This window comes from Pecten maximus, chromosome 3 (assembly GCF_902652985.1).
Source record: "Pecten maximus chromosome 3, xPecMax1.1, whole genome shotgun sequence".
NCBI classification, from domain to species: domain Eukaryota; kingdom Metazoa; phylum Mollusca; class Bivalvia; order Pectinida; family Pectinidae; genus Pecten; species Pecten maximus.
In genome coordinates this window covers 7680327-7702477 of record NC_047017.1, presented here as the reverse complement: position 1 = coordinate 7702477, position 22151 = coordinate 7680327, and the positions used below count along the sequence as shown (strand labels likewise).

At 35.5% G+C, this 22151-nt stretch overlaps 1 protein-coding gene across 2 annotated transcripts in view; it reads right to left on the bottom strand.

The window, feature by feature from the left end:
• Positions 1 to 215: 215 nt before the first annotated feature.
• LOC117323062 (hypoxia-inducible factor 1-alpha-like) overlaps positions 216 to 22151 on the bottom strand; it is a 43890-nt gene continuing 21954 nt past the window's right edge. For both annotated transcript variants that reach the window (XM_033878062.1, XM_033878064.1), the window contains exons 5-15: positions 21776 to 22035; positions 20235 to 20341; positions 11311 to 11458; positions 10060 to 10238; positions 9504 to 9587; positions 8682 to 8827; positions 8202 to 8336; positions 7848 to 7963; positions 7245 to 7489; positions 6500 to 6633; positions 216 to 3157 (exon numbers count right to left, since the gene is read on the bottom strand). In XM_033878062.1, coding sequence (XP_033733953.1) covers positions 2987 to 3157; positions 6500 to 6633; positions 7245 to 7489; positions 7848 to 7963; positions 8202 to 8336; positions 8682 to 8827; positions 9504 to 9587; positions 10060 to 10238; positions 11311 to 11458; positions 20235 to 20341; positions 21776 to 22035 — 1725 coding nt within the window. In that variant the 3' untranslated portion in view covers positions 216 to 2986. The remainder of the gene's footprint in view (positions 3158 to 6499; positions 6634 to 7244; positions 7490 to 7847; positions 7964 to 8201; positions 8337 to 8681; positions 8828 to 9503; positions 9588 to 10059; positions 10239 to 11310; positions 11459 to 20234; positions 20342 to 21775; positions 22036 to 22151) is intronic.

Here is a 22151-nt window from a genome sequence, read left to right as displayed (position 1 = left end):
TTATGACCTTCAGAAAAGGTCGCTATATTCTTGCCCAAGTACATGTTTGGACTAAAATGCCTATTTGTTAACGTAGGACTACGGAGGCTTGTTAGGCCATTTTGAAACCCCACCTTTGTGGATTAAAGGAGACATGAAAGGCTGACCATCTTATGACCTCAGGCTAAAAATTTATCATCAGGTTTCTGTGGTCCAAAACAAAACAGAAGACAACATTGCAGTTTTAGTTTTATTGTCACTACACTAAAAAGGACAACAAGCATGTCTGTCTATCAGGAGGTCAACTCGCTGATTCATCACCTTATAAAATGTCCAGTGTGGTAAAATCATTCCATGCATATTCTGCTCAAGTCATCAAATGAGAAACATGACTGTCTTGAAATGATACATAAAAATACCATAAAAATCTGGACATATGAATCTAAATTTGGGTACCAGGAATATATACAATAATGTTTTTTCTTATGATCAAAATGTGTATGTGGTCAGCATATAAAGTAAATAGAGTGATATTAAAACTGATGATAAAGCACATCATGATGAACTATGGACTATAGGAAGCATACAAAACTTGAAGATAACTTTCAATAAAAATGAAAAAAAAAAGAAAAAATGAAAATGATATATTCTTTAAAGTACAAGTGGTGGGTTGGGTGGGGTATAAAGAGTGCATATTGTGTAACTATATAAGTGTGCCAGTTAATTTTATATCTTATTCTTAAAAGCTTCCTTGATCAAGGGCACACTTGTAAATACAACTCCTAAATATATGAACCGGGTTTGGTATGATCTACGGAAGGTGATATATACTTAGATATACATTCAAATACATGTATGTGCCGTATAACCATTATTCATATCACCATGAATCTAACTATTACATAATGTCCATTTTCAGTGCTCAATTTCACAAGCTAAACTCTAAACAAGCTGATTATAACTCAATATTCGTTTACAAAATTTAAGTAAAAACATATCTTTAAACTTTGGTTTGGTGACCTTGGATTTCCTAAATATGATATACATCTGTTTTATATGTGACAGGCCATCCATATACAATTACAATATATTCATAATATGTAATACACAAAATAAAGGTGACAATAACTAAGTAATTCAAAATTAGAGAAAACCAAAACTTTCTATTTTCTCTTCCTTAAACATTTCAACATAAGAAAATAAAAAAAATTCTTCTTTAACTTAAAATTGCACAAGTAGAAAAATAGGATTTTTTTACATATGCTAGATATATTACGAAATTGAAGAAAATTAAATATAAATCTCTATGTTGAAATTGAACATATACAAATTTGGTTTAAGTAAGATTCCAATTTAATTTTTGCATATGTTCATTTCTTTCATGTTTTCTCTACTTGAAAGTAATATTTGCAAATGTAAGTTTCAAAGCATAAAACAATGTACAAAGGTATCTGCATACACTTTCCTCTTAAAAAAATTACATGAAAATTTTCTTTTTCAGAAAGTCAATTTGAAAATTTGTGACCATTCAAAAAGAGATACATCTCATTTTCAAATTTTCAATGACAATTTAAAAAATTTGACTAATTGACAACTAGTCAACAAAGATACCCAGTCCTGACAAACAAAAACTATCATGTTTTATCAATAAAAGCTACTACGAACAATTGTAATTTACACTGTCTTTTCAAACTTTGAAAGTTAAATCATTGCACACAATAGTGCTCCATTTTTAACAAATTTTAGATAATTTTTCCACATCTTCAATCACAATGAATAAGCACTTAACATGAATGAATTAAGATTGTTTTTCCAAACCATGATGATTTAAAATTATCTGTAATGTGGAAATGAAGAAACAAATATATTTTTGTTTTCAGGTCGGATTTCTATAAAAATTAAGAATGATTTTTTATATAACATAGACGAAAAATATACAGCACTCAAAAAAGTACCAATAATAACATAACTCTGTACAACACAAAACGAAAATAATGCTTCTTCATCATATAATAGTCGGTATATAATCAGGGGTAAGATAACTACAATACATGTATACATCATGTTTTACCAAAAAAGACACATTAATAATCTCAAATCTAGCCTTAGTGCAATCTCTGTAATCAGATGAACACATATTCATAACCTTAAACAGTGTTATTCAAATTTTGATTTCCTTTCAAAAGATAAACTTAAAGAAAAATCTCTATTTAAGCCTGTTCTGGAAAAATGAATGTCAACATAAGCATGGCTTTATCCTACATGAAAACGGTGTTGTTTTTATTTGTGTTTTTTTGTTGTTTTTAAGTTTTTATTTTTTTTTTAATTTTTTTTATTTCTATTTTTTTTTAAATAATTTTTCTCTACTTATTTAATACTAGGATGCAGTGAAGATAACGACTAATTATCAATATAATTTTAAATGTGAGTGAAAATGTTTATACAAAATGTTACAATATAATGTTGCTAGGTAAAACCAAACCCTAAAAATGACAATAAATTTCAAACTTTATATCCAAAGGCACTGTCTGAAAATATGATTACTACCAGTAGGATGACAAAATCCATCAAAGAGGGAATTCAGAAATACTGTTACAATGTACCACTAACACAACAAATACTTAGAGAAACATAGAATATAGAGTCCAATAAAAACAATATCAATAAACAAATCAAAAACACAAAAAATGTCAATATCAGAAAAAATGCTGGTCAAATATAAACGCTTCCTGTTAAAACAAGCTCCTTTTCTCATTAAAACTATCATCACAAATCAGTCCAGACTATTCAGGAAATTGGTTCCATCAGTCAAATTTGAATTTGAAAAATTTGGAAATCTTGAAAAAAATAAATCGGTTTCATGTTAAAGCTTGCCAAGTAAATCTGCATCACAAAGAACCTTTAAAAGTCTTTAGAAAAATAAAAAAAAAAAACAACTTCAAAATCTGTTTTGCTTTCAAGGAGCACTGCTAAAAAATTGGTGCCGAATCTTGTGAATTGGTCAATATCAAATGATTTGCGGAGGAAAAGCATCTATATCCAAAGCTTGCATTATAGCCTCACCTTGAAGCAGACCGTCATTAGGCTGGGATGGTGCGTTGACTTCGCAATCATGCTGTGTAATCTTAGGGAGGAACGCACATTTTGTAGGGTTCCAATTTGAAGCCCTTGAGGGTATCTGAAACAGAGAGAAGGCATAGAATGTTCACCATAATGTTACTTTTCAACCATGTGAACATAAAATAATCGAGACATTTGTTTTTAATGTTACAATATGCAAAACTTTTGTGAAAAGGTAAAGATGAAGTTTAACATACTAACTCATTCACCCCTAAGGTAGCACACTAGAGTAGGACAGGCTGGCCATAGGCGATTTTTTTTTAAGCAAATAACTCCTGTATTATGATATGCATAAACAAGAGGCCCAATGGGCCTGTATCGCTCACCTGGCTCTACAGCAACTTTGAAGTTGGTTGAGGTCATTTCTACAGATACTATGCTGATTACTTCTTTATTCAAATATCAGAGTAGGCTAGGTTTATTCATATAAATAAATTTTCTAGTCCTTTATTCCAGCATTCTATTGGCCTAATATCAGGTCTCAAAGGCTCTTGGCTATCGCAAAATTATTATTTCCAGATTTAAGCCGATTTCACCCCTGTGACCTTGAATGTAGGTCAAGGTCATTCATTTGAACAAACTTGGTAGCCCTTCACCCCAGCATGCTTAAAGCCTAATATCAAGTCCCTGGGCCTCTTGGTTATTGCGAAGAAGTTGTTTGAAGATTATAGCCTATTTCACCAATGTGACCTTGAATGAAGGTCAAGGTCATTTATTTGAACAAACTTGGTAGCCCTTCACCCCAGCATGCTACAGGCCCAATATCAAGTCCCTGGGCCTCTTGGTTATTGAGAAGAAGTTGTTTGAAGATTACAGACTATTTGCCCAATGTGACCTTGAATGAAGGTCAAGGTCATTTATTTGAACAAACTTGGTAGCCCTTGATCCCAGCATGCTACAGCCTAATATCAAGTCCCTGGGCCTCTTGGTTATTGAGAAGAAGTCGTTTGAAGATTATAGCCTATTTCATCTATGTGACCTTGAATGAAGGTCAAGGTCATTTATTTGAACAAACTTGGTAGCCCTTCACCCCAGCATGCTACAGGCCCAATATCAAGTCCCTGGGCCTCTTGGTTATTGTGAAGAAGTTGTTTGAAGATTATAGCCTATTTCCCCCATGTGACCTTGAATGAAGGTCAAGGTCATTTCTTTGAACAAACTTGGTAGCCCTTCACCCCAGCATGCTACAGGCCCAATATCAAGTCCCTGGGCCTCTTGGTTATTGAGAAGAAGTCGTTTGAAGATTATAGCCTATTTCACCCATGTGACCTTGAATGAAGGTCAAGGTCATTTATTTGAACAAACTTGGTAGCCCTTCACCCCAGCATGCTACAGGCCCAATATCAAGTCCCTGGGCCTCTTGGTTATTGAGAAGAAGTTGTTTGAAGATTACAGCCTATTTGCCCCATGTGACCTTGAATGAAGGTCAAGGTCATTTCTTTGAACAAACTTGGTAGCCCTTGATCCCAGCATGCTACAGGCCTAATATCAAATCCCTGGGCCTCTTGGTTATTGAGAAGAAGTCGTTTGAAGATTATAGCCTATTTCACCTCTGTGACCTTGAATGAAGGTCAAGGTCATTTCTTTGAACAAACTTGGTACCCTTCACCCCAGCATGTTACAGGCCCAATATGAAGTTCCGGAGCCTCCTGGTTATTGAGAAGAAGTTGTTTAAATGAAAAAGTTGACGTCGGACGGACGGACGGCCGGACGGACGGACGACGGACGCCGCACCATGGCATAAGCTCACTTGCCCTTCGGGCAGGTGAGCTAAAAATGAAAAAAATAAATGTACACTATAATTGGTATATTCAGTATGAAGTAGTACATACAGGCTTCACATTTGTTAAAACAAAAATTAATAAATTGGTTCCGGATTTTAAATTTCCAGATTTTCCGAAAGTGTGTTTACACAGGAAATTTAGTTTTGCCTACAGCGAAAAATGGAAGCTCACCGAAAAGGTAAGATAGCAGGAAAACTTAATTTACAACATATGTCAAAACAAGATTAATTCTGTCTTTGGGAGATATTTAATTTCAAATAGGTTTCAGAAAAAAAATTGTGTAGAGAATTGTGTCATTTTGGGTGAAATATCATAATATTTTGCAATTTTTGAGCATTATATATACTTTATTAGAGGTAATATGTAGGGTTAACTGGCAATGTTTACATATCTAAAACATGTGCCATATTTTTTTTCAGAATTGGGCATTTCTACTGTACACTGCTACCTAAAGACACATTTAACCTGTTCCAATTCATAGGTAGGAACAGTTCATTAGGGAAGTTCAGGGGTAAATGAGTTAGAGGAATATTCTGAACAAGTTCAAAAATTTCTGCCTGTTCTGTATTTTCTAAGAACTTTTAAAACTATTGTCAGCATCAAAATTTCCTTCTTGTGGTCAGTTTGGACAAGTGAAATTGGTAGGAATACCCCAGCCAATACAAAATTAGATTGCCACATGCCTAAATATATTAAAGCACCGAGGAATCTGGAACTGAAGGGTCACTGGCATGGGTCATTGATTTTATGTGAAGTATTGTTTAAATACACTAAGGGCTTTACTTATAATTTTTGCTGAGAGTGCTTCATTGTGACACAATCAAGGCCAGAAAAATGCTGACCTTATTAACTGATAAGCAATAAAGTAAACAAAAAATTATAAATCAATATTCTTGAGTAGTTCTGAGGATGATTAGATCATGTAAATCTAGGTTGTAGCCACGAGACACTGTGCAGACTAGCATATATCTTTAAATCTGATACATATCAAATTAATGGTACAATATGTACCGGTAAGGTAGTATATAATTAACCTTAACATAAATCACACGTATAATGTGTTAGGTAGCATATAACACAAATTACAGGTAAAATGAGTAAGATAGCATATGACCTTAACTCTAACACAAATCACAGGTATAATGTGCAAGGTAGCAAATAACTTTAACTCTAACACAAATCACATGTATAATATAAGGTAGCATATACCCTTAACTCTAACACAAATCACAGGTATAATGTGTAAGGTAGCATATACCCTTAACTCTAACACAAATCACAGGTATAATGTGTAAGGTAGCATATACCCTTAACTCTAACTTAGGTCACAAGTATAATGTGTAAGGTAGCATATACCCTTAACTCTAACTTAGGTCACAAGTATAATGTGTAAGGTAGCATATACCCTTAACTCTAACACAACTCATAGGTATTATGTTTAAAGTAGCATATTATATACACTTAACATGAATACAAAACAAATTAATAGGTTATAAACAGGTAGCTTAATATATCAATTTTCACAAATCAGAAGAAAACGTCCCTGACCACAGCAGTCACATTACATTATCAGTTGATTATCACATAAATAGTAAATATTTTCCTGTACAACTTACCTGTTTGTGTACCTGTTCTATTTTTGTTGATTTTGCTGTTTTTTCATTCTGTGCTGTAAATACACTATATCCGTAGGAGCGATCTTCGCCCGTTAAAAGTAAGTTCATGAGAACACTGTCACTGCCTAATTGACCTGTTGATAAAAAAAAAAAAAAAACTTTTTTAATGAAATCCATATTTAACAGTATAAAGACTTTAATATAATGAGGACAAAATATATGTACATAATGAATGTACATTGACTCAGCTGTTGATAAAAAAACCTTGAAAAACTCTTAATCCTTAACAGAACATTACCATTTTGAGTTTTTTACAGTTAACTCTGTGACTTCACCAAACACCATTACTACAGAAGCCAAAAGGCCCATGGGCCTAAATGGTCCCCTGAGTTTTGATATATATTTTGGCAGATTTGTTTCCAATGACCTTGAATTTTAGGTCAATGATGTTCACCCCAGCTTGCTAAAGGCCCTATATCAGGTCTATTGAACTTTTGCTTAGTGAGAAATCATTCAAAGATTTTGAATATTTGACCTCTGTGACCTTGAATGAAGGTGAAGGTCATACATTTAAACAATCATGATAACCCTTCACCCAAGCATGCTATGGGTCCATTATCAGGTTTCTTAGTTATTGAGAAGAAGTCAAAAATGTAAATTGTTTACGAACAGATGACGCACGACTACGGACTAGATGTTACTTAAGACTTTGTCTCGGGTGACCTCATAACCTACAGGAGCTTACCTCTACTCAGTGACTTATTTCCTACATCAGGACAACTTCGTTTTGCGATAGGAGGTCCTTTTTCCTGATTGGTCTGATCCAGTGGCCGCTTCATTTGCATAATACCCATGTCAACAGGCCGCTTGATAGTGGCAACAGTGGTACTCCCTTCCAACATATCCCACAGACTCTGGCGCTTCTGTGGTGGTTCCTCAGGGAACAGCTTGTCTTTTGAAGTGAAAACCGATTCAGTGCGGCCGAACAGACTATAAACAACATAAGATTATATTATACACAATGTGATTCCTCTTTATTTTCCCCCTACTATCACTCTATCCTCTAATGCTTTAATCATTCACTTACTCTTTGCAGTGCAAAGTTGAATTTTCATTACAGCCCCGGCAATTTCAATGATTTAATTGCAGCATAATCAATGGCACAAAATTTGATGCACCGAAATACAGAAACATTGCTATAATTTCACAAGACGATTCTATATTTAAATATGCTTATTAATATCGTTATTTATAGAGAATACAGTATACTTCTAACTTGGTAAATACCAGAATTAATAAGCACAACAAAATTATTGTGCCTGGTAACATGTGTGCTTAGAGCACTTACCCGGGGTTGAAGTCTGCGTTAAGGTTAAAGAGCTCATCAGGTGCTGGTGGAAGCAGGCTGAAGTCATCGCTAGAGTCCATCGGGATGTAGGGGGCTCTGGTGTCCATGTCGATTTCCTGTACACAAATATCAATGTTACAATTACTGAGGGAGAAGGCAATTATTTAATTAGCTGTACAAATCACATTTGTCCCTGTTGATAAACAAGCCACCACTATTTCCAGCAATACTGAATGACTCTGGTTAGAGAAGCTTTAAAAGTGGTTCGATTAACGAGACCAGATTTGTGACTTTTAAGAAAACTGAGTTAAAGATGTTGTAAGTAGGCAGTAAGTTTGTGCTGTTGAAACTTACCTCCCCTGAAAGGCAGCCATCAGACATCTGCATTTGTGTCATATCCATAGTGGTGAAGAACTGGTCCATGGCGACAATATCCGCCGGGTTTATCGTTATCAAGAAGTCTTCCGAAACTGGCGGAGTTGGGCTGTGCTGTAAAATCCAAAGCTTACAGTGAAGACATTTATCTTAACTTTTGTAGATGCATTTTACCTAAAACTTGAAATATCTGTAAGACTTAAATGCCCCCACTTCCACTTGACACCCTGAAGCACAGCTTCGTTAGGATCGCATCAGCAATTCCTGAGATTAGCTAGTTACATTACAGGAGGACGGGACGGGACGCGACGGGACGGGACGGTAAGGGAAAAGGGAAAGAAAATTGAATCTAAATATTGAATAATTTATGATTTTACCTCACAAAGCATCAAATGTCCTACATCAGAATATATCAAATATTAAATTGAATCTGCCATCTTCGTGAAATATCATACTAACCATGGGAGATGCTGTAAGTGGGGTCGAGCAAGCTGTACTGGCCGGACTGATCATTTTGGGATCGTTTCCGCTACACAGCGTCATTCTTGGCTCCTCCTTCAGAATGATTACTGGCAAGTCATTCCCTTGATCCTGCTTAGGTTGTCCTATCATCAAACATCAATATTCAACACATTTAACTTCTACATTAAGAACCATGGAAATTCAAAACTTTTGATATTAAACATTCAAAATAACCTGTAGATCACAATTAAGATTTAAAAGCTTTAACTGAACAAGTGCTTATTGTAATGGGGACCGTCCCAGTTCCAATGTCCCGAAAACTACCCTTACAGCCGCTATGAACTAACATATATTTGAATGTGGAATGAGGGAGATCTCCCTCATTGGAGGTTTCAGAGGTTGACATGTATGGAAGTTGATATTGCAAAAGTGTTTTTAATGATATATTACACATATGAATATACCAATTTTCATCAAAATCAATCAATGTGTGAATTTAGACCAATCAGACGCCTCCATGTGGTTGCTATAGCTATGGCAACAAAACTCATGTGGTTGTGTTCGCAGTCCCCTATTACCCATATTTGCCAATTTTTTATCGAAATCAAAGAATATCTAAATTTTGACCAATCATGCAGAAGCCTTGCATGATTGCTATGGCAATGTTCTCCTTGTTATCTTTGGACAAAAAGGGAAAATTCCTAACTGAGTGAATAACACCTGTATGCTGGGCTGATTTTTTTTTAATATTACAAATACATGTAATACATATTTCTACTGTGGACTTGACCTCTCTCATGTAAATTTTCTCTCAAATACCTTTGAAAAAAGTTGTGTCCAGAGGAACACAGGCATCTCCAGCAATTGGTGCCAGATGCTGAAGATCCATTTGCTTACAGCGAGCTGTAAAATAAATTGAGAAAATGAATTGTCTCCCTTTGCTTAAACATTTTCTACAAATTTTAGAAAATACAATTAGAATAACAATACATTGCTTATCTGTAGAAAAACAATGTACTACTCATCAGTTTCTGTCTGAATAAGATGCTTGTTCTATTTGAGACAATTGTTATTGATAATGGTAAACTGAAATTTCTTAATCATTTCACAATTCCAATAAATGAATGCAAAATTTGTGGCACTAGAGCAAGTGGTAAATGAGTAGAAGTTTCACTTTATGACATATAGCAATAGCTGACCCAAATATCCTGGTATATATTCTCCCAAAACTTCCTAAATCATAGAGATACAATATTAATTTGAACGGCCTGTGATGAGATAACTTGTACAAAGCCATTAATGGAAATACATGAGACCACTTTGTCTTTTGTGTCCAAGATAGAGTCTCAGTTTCCCTACAACGGTAAAGACTTACTTTTAGGAACTTCACTGAAGTAGAAGTCTTCCTTATCATCCTCGGTCTTGGTAACAAAAACGTCCTTTGTGCTCGGTCCGAAACTCCACTGGATCACCTCCTTCACGTCCTTCTTAACCTCTGTCTTGACTTCAGCGTCCTGTACATCCGACAGAATCATATTGTCCTGTTCTACCCCACTGGAACACAATATATAGATATTAAACTTGAAAATGCCCTAACTACTATCTATATACATCAAGTTTGATCAAAATCTGTAAAGGATTGACAGACCAAAGAATTGATGACACCACTCTAGGATTTTCATTAAACTAACATAATATGCTGTTCTACGAATTTCATTAAATCAACATTATATGCTGTTCAACTATTTTCATTAAATTAACACTGTATACTCTTCTAGGATTGTCATAATATTAACACTATATACCGCTCTAAATTTGATGATGGAGAACTGAACTTGTTTCAAAGCAATTGTCCATGTCACTTGAACATTCTGTTCTTAAAAGATCAATGATACAGAATTAAGAAAGTTGTATATCAACATTTAATGACAGGAAATAACTAGTGAGCTAGGGTCACAATGCCTTCAGCCTTCAGACTATTTCTGTAAAGCTGCTATATTAGTAATAATGACAGTTTTTCACCAAATAGTGATGATATCAGGTAATGAAAAGGCAAATTTGAGTGACTTTGTAAAAGGTTGTCAGGACACAGTGTAGAGGTGGTGACAAGGAAAATGATGGCAAAATTCTAATTTTTTGATAGATATCTTGATTTGATCTATCACAGTAATCATTAAAATTGTCTAAACTCTATTGGACTTCATCATTAATACATTTAAGATTTCAGAATTTTCTCAAGACTACTACTCCTGTCAGTTGAACCTATCTTAAGAAAATTCTTCATCATTTTTCACAGTGGACACATTCACTTAAGACTTCTTTGTCAGTGGACCAAAAAGGACCAACTTACACGTCTTTTCCATTTCAAACTGTCAATGTACCAGTTGGATAGGTCATTGGACTTGGAAGTGTGGATAAGACCATTTTACTCCTAGCCCCTGAACACAGACTACACCTGTGACATAGGGAATAATTGGACTCACAGGTGGGGTCTGAACACAGACTACACCTGTGACATAGGGAATAATTGGACTCACAGGTGGGGTCTGAACACAGACTTATATATATATACCTGTGACATATGGAGGATGAAAAACCTACAAACCAAGTACTGTGTTTTAGTTACCTTGTGACGTAATGGACACACACTATACACTGGGGCTTCTGTGTCCGGCTGTTATAGATGACTGTGGCCTGAGTGATGACCCACACAAACCCACCCTGCTTGACCAGGAACCTGTACTGACCAGTCATCATTTGGCCTTTAGCAAACACTGAAACAGAAAATTATCAAACTGATAATGGAGCTATCATTATAATATAACATACACTATGATTGAATATACATGTATGAAGGCAAACAAAAATACCACAGGCCTCAAATAATTTTTTGTTGATTTTTCCAACATTTTTTAGTACTTTTTCCATTATAATATACAAACAAACATTGTTTATATCTATTTTACCACATGACAATGAAGTAAATACAATTTGGTATAGCTTAGAACCTGAGTCTACAGGCTACCTCCCCAGTTCTGACTGATGGGAATTTCCCTCTAGCTCATTATATAGGTATAGCTCAGAACCTGAGACTACAGGCTACCTCCCCAGTTCTAGCTGGTGGGAATTTCCCTCTGGCTCATTATCATTGGTATAGCTTAGAACCTGAGTCTACAGGCTACCTCCCCAGTTCTAGCTGGTGGGAATTTCCCTCTAGCTCATTATCATTGGTATAGCTTAGAACCTGAGTCTACAGGCTACCTCCCCAGTTCTGACTGATGGGAATTTCCCTCTAGCTCAGTATCATTGGTATAGCTTAGAACCTGAGACTACAGGCTACCTCACAAGTTCTGGCTGATGGGAATTTCCCTCTAGCTCATTATCATTGGTATAGCTTAGAACCTGAGACTACAGGCTACCTCCCCAGTTCTGACTGATGGGAATTTCCCTCTAGCTCATTATCAATATGGGAATTTCCCTCTAGCTCATTATCATTGGTATAGCACTGTCTTTACTTGCAGAGGGCTAGCATTCAAGGAGTTTGAACCCATGGTGGGCAGGCTGTTCATTAATTTGGTGATATTGAACACTTCAAGTGTAAGCTAATTATTCAGAAGCTTTGTGGGAATAGATCTCTAGAAATGTATATATATATACGTAGACCCTCACAAGCTTCGAATGGTGAAAGTGAATGATCTTTTGCTCAGCAGATCAAACGATTAGAAAGTAAGGGTTACTAAATACTAATTTGTCAAGCCTCAAAAGAGACAGGATATTTTCTATTACTCTATCCTAATATAGCATTTCTATACCTACTTTTCAAATAAGACTGTTCTTTTGCGTGGTTTGAAATATTTAATTGTCATCTGATACCTAATTTTTATTCAATTTAAAAGGAAGCAGTACTCAAGGCTTCATGTATGTACCAGAACAGTGTGATAGGAATATATGTGACTAGGGATTAATCTAGCATTTAGGGGAAACTTCCCTTTAGGTCAAAAGGGGGAAATCAATTCTGAAAAGAGGTACAGTTTCAGCTTTTTACCTAAAAAACACATTTTCCAAGTCAAAACAGCAAATGGTAAATTAGGAAAGCAAATCTGGAGGATTTGAGGATATTATTGCCATAAATAAATGATGGAAAATACAATAGTTCAGTGAATTTAACAGAAGTTGGAGGAGAAAAAAGGATCAAAATCCTAAGGGGAACTACCCATAAACGGTGGTAAAAATCCCTAAAGTGATCCCTGGTGACATAGCCCTGTTTTCAGCCTTTTGATGATTTTTAATGACACTTCCTAGTTTTTTTTTTTTATAAACATTGTGTACCAGGAAGATAAGCATTAACCAATTAGCAGTCCTTTAACTTAATCAGATATGTTTTGTAAATTCTTGTTTTAAGAGTTAGGAAGAGGACTCTTAGTAGTTATATAAATAGCAGTGGATAATTATAACAATAATACCACTTAACAGGGTCCATTATTGTTTAAGCCATTTCTGTTCAGTAAAGAATTGAGGGAGATGAAACTCTCAGCATGACTGGAACCACAGATAACAATACATTACCACCACAACAGGGGCCATCGTTATGTCAGTCCTGATCTCAGAGCAACTTTGTAATAACACAGAGCTTTATAGCAGACCTACAAGATCCTGTCAAGACAACAGACCCCCCAGCATATATATATATACCACATCAAATATAATACTGTCACAGTGACAGAAGTGGATCAAGTAGCCAATTCCGAGGAAAAGTTTTGATATTAAAACAAACACAGTGTTAAATAAATAAACATCTCCTGCCTGAAGCCAACAAGCTGTTGCTTTTATCCCTACCTTACGAAATACAACCCAACATAACTGTATCATTAGAGCTGCTATTTTTATAGGCCTACATCTTGACCCCTGTGACCAGGGATGACCTAGATGGGGCTGTCAGTTGTAATAGTAAACCAGTGTTATTAATGGATTTAAGTGTTTATCGCAGTGTCAAGAAAACTCCTTCAGAAACCTTTCACTTCAGTCCACTAATCTCTTCAGATATCAGTAGGCAGAAACTCACACTTATCAAATTAAAATATCACATTTTTGAAATGAGGGAAAATTTTAGACAGATAAAATGAACAGACCACTGCAGGAACTATTTAGGTGATAGAGCTCCCCCCCCCCCCCCCCAATTTCTACCTGGTAGGGGTGGGGGGAGTTGGTGATAGAGCCCCCCCCCCCCCCCCTTCCATTTCTTATACCTGGTATGGATGGGGAAGCTGGCCCAGGGTGAGTATCTGTATCCCTCTAAGACTTTAGAATTAAGTTGGAATTGATCTGATAAAACTTGTGGCCCCTAGTATAGCCTACTGGCCTATATCGCACACCAAATATTTTTTCTCTGGTAACCTTGACTGAATATTGCTGAAGGTCATTCATAAGAAGAAAGAAGATAGCTCTACAGCCATGTACACTACTGCATGACTATGACCCAGGCCATTATGCCGTGATAATGTAGAAGCCCTTTCTAAAGTTTCTCTCATTTTTTACCCCATGTCCCTGAAAATGTCTAGGCATGCTAACCTAATTCAGATTGTGGCTAAAAACCACATACACTCGCACACAATCTACAATAGAAATAGTTTTACTGCTCTAAAGGAGTATCAGAGAAGCCTGCAAGATATCTAAAATTCTTTTCATTCTTATTTTACATACTGAAGAGTTGGTATGCATGAGAAAAAAAAAATTGACTAATTGAATCTATATACATCGTAATTCCCATGGATTAGGGAGTGTTCGATAATTGTCCCTAACAGTAAATTACACTTGATGTAATGTGTGAAGTTATGACGTAAATCATCAAACCACACTTGTACATAGCCACTGTGTAATACAGACAAATAAGGGAAATCATTCCTGGAACTGTGGGCTCGTTCATGTACAACACTGCGGTAAACGTTCTGATGTAACATCATGTATTACATAAGAACTATTCTCCACTTCCTTTCTGTGTATATAATCACCACATACACAGTTCAGTTAGTACATTATAGATGCATACTTTCAATAACTTAATAATCATAAAAAATTGTAAAGACAAATTAATCTAACATTCTATTGTCTTCACATATACCTCCTAACAAACTTTTAATACCTTAATAGTCAAATAGTCATCAAATTGTTACGACTGATTATCTAACATTTCTAATACCTTCACATATACCTCCCAACAACCAGTGTCATATGAGAATGGGAAATTTCATTTTAATGATAAGCGTTTTTTTTACATTTAGAATCCAATGATAGCCTCAGCCACCTGTTGTAATAAATCACCTGTCAGTCATCTCTATCCCCTTGCCTCCCTCCCCAACAAAAATCTCACTTTTATTTACTGAATGTCTAGTTAACCAGGTTCCAGATAATACAGACTTATAATTGATATACATTAGCTTATTAAACAGTTTCCAGATTATACAGGGTTTTAATTGATTTAAAATACTCTGGCTTATCAAACATACTTCAGATTATTCTGGGTTTAATTGATATCAAGTACTATCGATGGCTAATCAAACAGGTTCCAGATTATACAGGTTTTTAATTGATATAAAGTACTCCAGCTTATTAAACAGGTTTCAGATTATACAGGTTTTTAATTGATATAAAACTGTATTCTGGAGTATTAAACAGGTTTAACTGATAAAAACCTGTATTCTGGCTTATTAAACAGGTTTCAGATTATACTGCAGGGTTTCATTGATAAAAACTTGTATTCTGGCTTAGTGAACGAAATCAACATAATTATATAAAACCTAAAGCCTCCATCGTCATCCAAACTTTGAGATGTCTTTCAAAATGAATTTGATTTATTTTTTTTACATTTCATTTTTGTTTCATTCACAAAAAATATTAGCAAATACTGTCCATCCGATAAGTAAACTAGACCTTGATTGACAAGTTCCAGGGTAAAACCTAACGAGCGTTATCAGGATTCGAGTGAGGTTGATATCGTCAAATCATGGAAACTGCCAGTCCATCAAGTGGCTGCTGGAATAAGGCTTTTATTGTTTGTTACGTAAGTACAGCTTTACTACGCATTCAGCCTCCATACTGCCTTGACTTAACAGCTCTGACTTTAATCAGCGGAAGGACCTGCTCACCCTTGAGTAAACATCTTGTTTACAAGAACATATAATTAGTCACAAATAACTAGTGTAAGAGTACTGTAAGGGGGAAAATTAAACTTAGAAACTCCAGATTGGTCATAAAGAGTTATTGAGAAAGTTGAACTAATTACCACTGCATGCAATCCAAAGGTTAATTTGATAACCCCATAGCCATGTCAAATATATACTGGTAAGGGTATATAGAAGAGGGTTAACTTCCAGTTAATGTGCAAGCTCACAAAACCTTATACATATATATATACATAAAATTGTATGTATTAATATGCAAAAACGTAATGAAACTTCAGCGACAGAGAGAGTCGCAGGATAGTTACTTCAGAAATCCTCCACAGACTGGCCCCTGTCTCCAGAATACTAAAATACTGTATTCTTTAATATCCTCAAATAAGCCCCCTCCCCTAGTGTAAAAGTTTAGTATACGTACCATACTTATCCTCAAATAAGCCCCCTCCCCTAGTGTAAAAGTTTAGTATACATACCATACTTATCCTCAAATAAGCCCCCTCCCTTAGTGTAAAAGTTTAGTATTAATGTATAAAAAAGCCTATTTGGTATACTATTTCCACAAACCATTTTGGAATCTGCTTTTAGCCTATTTGGTACACTCTTTCCACATAACATTGTGGAATCTGCTTTTAGCCTATTTGGTATACTCTTTCCACCAACCATTGTGGAATCTGCTTTTAGCCTATTTGGTATACTCTTTCCACCAACCATTGTGGAATCTGATTTTAGCCTATTTGGTACACTCTTTCTCACCAACCATTGTGGAATCTGATTTTAGCCTATTTGGTATACTCTTTCCACATACCAAGTTGGAATCTGCTTCACTCTTTCCACATAACATTGCGAAATCTGCTTTTAGCCTATTTGGTATACTCTTTGCACATGTTGAATCTAATCCAAATGGCAAAATGAGAATGTGGTATCACTGATTGCAAATCTTTATGCATAAAGTTTAACATGTTAGAATTTCTATAATGGACTTTTGTAACATCTCCTGGGAGTACAGTGAGATCTATACAGACACACATTGTACAAGACATATTTTGAACTAATTACTATAATAATACATATATTTTATTTCCACTGTTGATGCATTGTGCTAAAATATGACTGCACTTTTTACAGTTTCTTTAAGTGTATTTCTATAATAAAAATATGAATGTGCCAATTCCATTAAACTAATCTTTCAAAATTTAATGATGTGCGAAAATTGGAGTGCACCAAAACAAGAAAATGTTTAGTAATATCAGATTTCATAAATGATTTGATAGCGGGGGGAAAATGTTTGAAATACATGAATCTTCTCCACCCAAATGTAAGCAGATTACAGCGAAAACATTCATTTTCTTTGAAATGAAAAATTGTATCTAAGATGAAAAAGCTTTTAAATCACTGCAGCAGTGCAACATTCTGACACACGTAAATATACCAGATTCTTCCAGATGAATAAAATAGTTTTCCCATAACGTCCTGAGCAGATTAGTGTACAAGATTTAAAAGTGAGCCAACTAAACACAAAGTGCAGTATGTATAGTGGAGCCTTTGTTTGGTGTGATGGTATTTACGAAGCCTCCAAACCTGGCTGTAACATCTGTATCCATATTACAAACACAGGCACACTCTCATATACACTCTAGTCATTTTTAGTAATAAATTGGATTTGATAGATTTATTTCAGCAAACATATTTAAACTTCTTTTTTTTAACATAGACATGTATAATTATGAGTTATTAGTGGTGAAGGTGGTTTAAGTTAGATTGTTGCAGTTATATTTTATGATACCAGCTGATGCTCTCAGCACATCCAATTAAAATTTATTTTAATTAGGTAGTAACCATAAAATTGTATTACCATTACATATTCTACTGCTAATAAGCCCCAGCTTGTAAGTAAGACCCACTCCACTTTGGTAGATGTCCAAGGAACCACTTATAGCCCCCTAGTAGTGGTAGTATTTTAACTTAGTGTGTTACAGTCAAAACTTTCCTAAAATGAACTGGCTTGATATAAATTTCAGCCCCTGCATTACAAAGCAAACTGAAACACCTGGATTTACTTGCATATCAGATTTCACGAGAGAAAGTTTTCTTTCGGTATGAAGTAATTAACTTCTCGTTCCCTTGCAGTCATAGGAAATAATTGCAGACTAGCAAGTCTAGTTCTCAAAGAGGAAAATCAGGCCAAAATAAAGGGTATTGATCAATACGTAAGTGTAAGCAGACATACAGGTAAGTTTTGATTTCTACCGTTCACTGTGTCGGTTGTGTTGGCCAACAATCTTATATGTACACATATTTTATGTGGCATCACCATTCACTGTGTCGGTTGTGTTGGCCAACAATCTTATATGTACACATATTTTATGTGGCATCATTCGTGCTTATGAAAGTGTATATACATATATCTAACTATATAAGACTTACATATATATTGCATATTTACACTTTCTAATTTAAAAAGAAATTTTTGCCCAAGACATTAAATAAGCCTTAAAGGTACCGTGACAAGACTTGAAAATCACTCATGATGGAAATTCTCCCTTAAAGAACACAGCTAGCTGTAACATATGCCATATAAAAATGTACATTTTGTGATTTCTAGCTGTTTCAGGACATTTGAGAGTAATAAAAAAGTAAAGTAAACTTTGACAATATTTTTTCGATATTTACAAGATAATAGAAGTGGTTAGAAATAAAATTTACTTTAAATTCCTATTGATTTAACACCATAGAAAGTTGGTATAAATAAATTTATGTAATCAATTCACAAGTACAATGACACAATCCGATTGATCTGATTATTCAGGCATAGTACGTAGTAAAAATAGCCATGTAACAGCTGATTTTAATCAGATTGACGATGACAAAAAAAAAGTTCTGCTGAAGCCAATTAAGGACAAGTTTTAAAGACTACAGAGACATATTGTTTTAATTTGGTATATTTGTGGGATGTTATAAATGGGTCTGACATGCCTAACAAGACTCGGTACTTGGGTTGAAACTATGACAGGAAGTGCTGTTCGGAGATAGGAAACAACTCACATATATAATTTCTGGTTACAGAAAATGGTTCCTCCCATGATAAGCAATCAGCATTCGCAGCACTGACCTTAACCTTATGTAACATGGGTCAAATTCTCCCTGGAGATAGCAGTTTTTAGATTTGTAACAAGGGTGTATGCTGTGGTACATAAGAGTATAACTTGTGAGATATAATGACTTTAATGCAATGCCCCAGTATCTTCTTGATAGAACATACATGTATGGTAAGCATCATATTTTCAAAATGATAAGCTTACATCTTCAGGGTTTTATCAATTACTGAATTCATATGTATGTGATAATACATTATATACACCAAGTTCATCATTTAGTAAGCAATAAAATCATCCAGAAATAAGCCCATGACTGGTAAATAGGCCCACCAATGTCAGCTGCTTTTCGGTAGAATTGCTGACAAATAAAACCACTTATATTTAAACAGCCTAATTCTTACTGTTTGTAGATGCCGCTGGCCGCTCACTTTCTCATTGAAAGACATAATCTATAATAAATCATCTTACCGTTTCTCAGAAGTAAATGTAATTTGAGATTCATATAATTGCAATTCAGTTACAGCCATAAAACAAAATGTAGTCAAGAAAATTACCCTAAAATTATTCATTGTCACAATAAATCTGACATTTCATACCTTACTGCAGAAATATATTTTTCTAATATTTCTCAAGACTGAAGTAAAGAATCTCAGATATCCGAGATCATTTATAGAACAAATGTTTGGTTTGTTTTTGTTTAACGTCCTATTAACAGCCAGGGTCATTTAAGGACGTGCCAGGATTTGAAGGTGGAGGAAAGCCGGAGTACCTGGAGAAAAACCACCGGCCTACGGTCAGTACCTGGCAACTGCCCCACGTAGGTTTCGAACTTGCAACCCAGAGGTGGAGAGCTAGTGATAAAGTGTCGGGACACCTTAACCACTCAGCCACCGCGGCCCCTATAGAACAAATGTAACCGTCCTTTACACAAGTGCACCACATATCAAACATGACTTTAGGATTCATATCAGTTCATGCTTTTTAATTATAACATATAGTTGAACTAATTGGGTTAAAGTCATATATTTGCAGAAATCAGACAGCACTATTACAAAGCATGTTACATGAAAATTATGGTGCAAAGCCTTATTGTTCTGAAGAAGAAGATTTTGTATCAATTTTATCAGTGTGAATAAGAGTGTACTCCAGTTTGTAACAGCAGTATCTTTAATTCTACATCTTATGGTTCCACAGAAAAGCTGATTTAGGCCAAAGTTGATGATTGACAGATAGCCACCACACACACAAGGTAAACTACGACAGTAGTAATTGGTACTTACAGTCCCTATATGCTTTGTCGATGATGTTACTGTCCTGGGCGTGGTGATAGGAGAAGATGGATTTACCAATAAGCTCTTCACTACTGTATCCAACCAATTCCTTCATCCTGTCATACAAACAAAATTAGTATAAATATTTGTGCAATTTGACCTCACCAAACCTGTTTGAGCATTTCTTTATAATATACTTTTATTTAATTAATACTATTTCATTATTCCACCCGACCCCCCACCCCCCTCAATTAGCTTAGGCTTAATTAGCTGTGTTTTAGTCCTGTGTTTTAGTCTGGGAACTAAAGCACACAACAGAACTTAAACACATGCACTCAGGTGCTTTTACCGAACCAATCAGGTGAGAGGTGGGCGGAGCTATTGTTACCAAACGTATGGTCAATGCCCAGTCACACAAGAGATGGACAGAGCTTGTTACTGAACGTGTGGTCAATACCAAGTCACATAAGAGATGGACAGAGCTTATTACCTAACTCGTGGTCAATGCCAAGTGACACAAGAGGTGGACAGCGGTTGTTACCGAACTCATGGTCCATGCCAAGTGACACAAGAGGTGGACAGCGGTTGTTACCGAACTCGTGGTCAATGCCAAGTCACACAAGATGTTGACAGAGCTTGTTACTAAGCTCAAGGTCAACTGTTAAGTGACGCGAGAGGTTACCGGTAGTTGAGCTAAAAAAATAATGTTACCGAATGCGCTACCATTTGCCAAGCAATGCGATAAGAGTTACGGAACGGTCTCCTATGTACAGACAAAAAGTTCTTAGTTTTGTTTTGTCACGATTTCTTGAATTTGATGAAGGTGATAAAAAAAACCATACTGGAGTAAACAGTCAAGGTATCGGTTACTTTTCTTTTACATTATTTTGGGGCAAAAAGGAAAATACAGCCAAGATTGACAGCTGTCAGGTTGATCTCCACCCATTAATGTAACTGTAAAATAATACACACAAAAAAAGGAAAAGAAAACTTTTTAATCTGTATAAAACCTACTATGAAATAGATAAGAGTTGACCTCGAACTTTTCCATTTCTACAGCTCTCATCTATAAACAGGAATAATAGTATATTCACCATAACTTGTCCTGAGTAACCTGAGATTAAGATCACTATGAAATGGAAAATTCTCAGAGAACACACAGTGGTTGATAGAGATGGACAGAAGTGTACCTGCTGTCACAATAAGTGAATTTGGAGTTCATGTTTATATAGAGATGGACAGAAGTGTACCTGCTGTCACAATAAGTGAATTTGGAGTCCATGTTTATATAGAGATGGACAGAAGTGTACCTGCTGTCACAATAAGTGAATTTGGAGTCCATGTTTATATAGAGATGAACAGAAGAGTACCTGCTGTCACAATAAGTGAATATGGAGTCCATGTTTATATAGAGATGGATAGAAGAGTACCTGCTGTCACAATAAGTGAATTTGGAGTCCATGTTTATATAGAGATGGATAGAAGAGTACCTGCTGTCACAATAAGTGAATTTGGAGTCCATGTTTATATAGAGATGGATAGAAGAGTACCTGCTGTCACAATAAGTGAATTTGGAGTCCATGTTGTGCCTGCTGAGGACTGTTTTACAGTCGAGTGGCACCTCTATGTTAGAGGGGTGTGGTATCGGCTCGCCGACACCGAGGAAATATCCAGTACGTCGAGCCTCCTTCTCCACCTTCATCTCCTGCTCTATGTCATCGTCCCTTTCGTCGTCATCATCATCTTCCTCTTCCTGCTGCACCACTCTCTCCTCCTTGATCTCAATCAGCTTTCCAGTAAACTTAATCACCTGGAACATATCATTACATTACAGCAATTTTTTCACTTTTTTCATTTTCTGAACAAATTTATAACAAGAGGCCCATGGACCTTAACGGTCACCTGAATTTTGATATATTTTGGTAG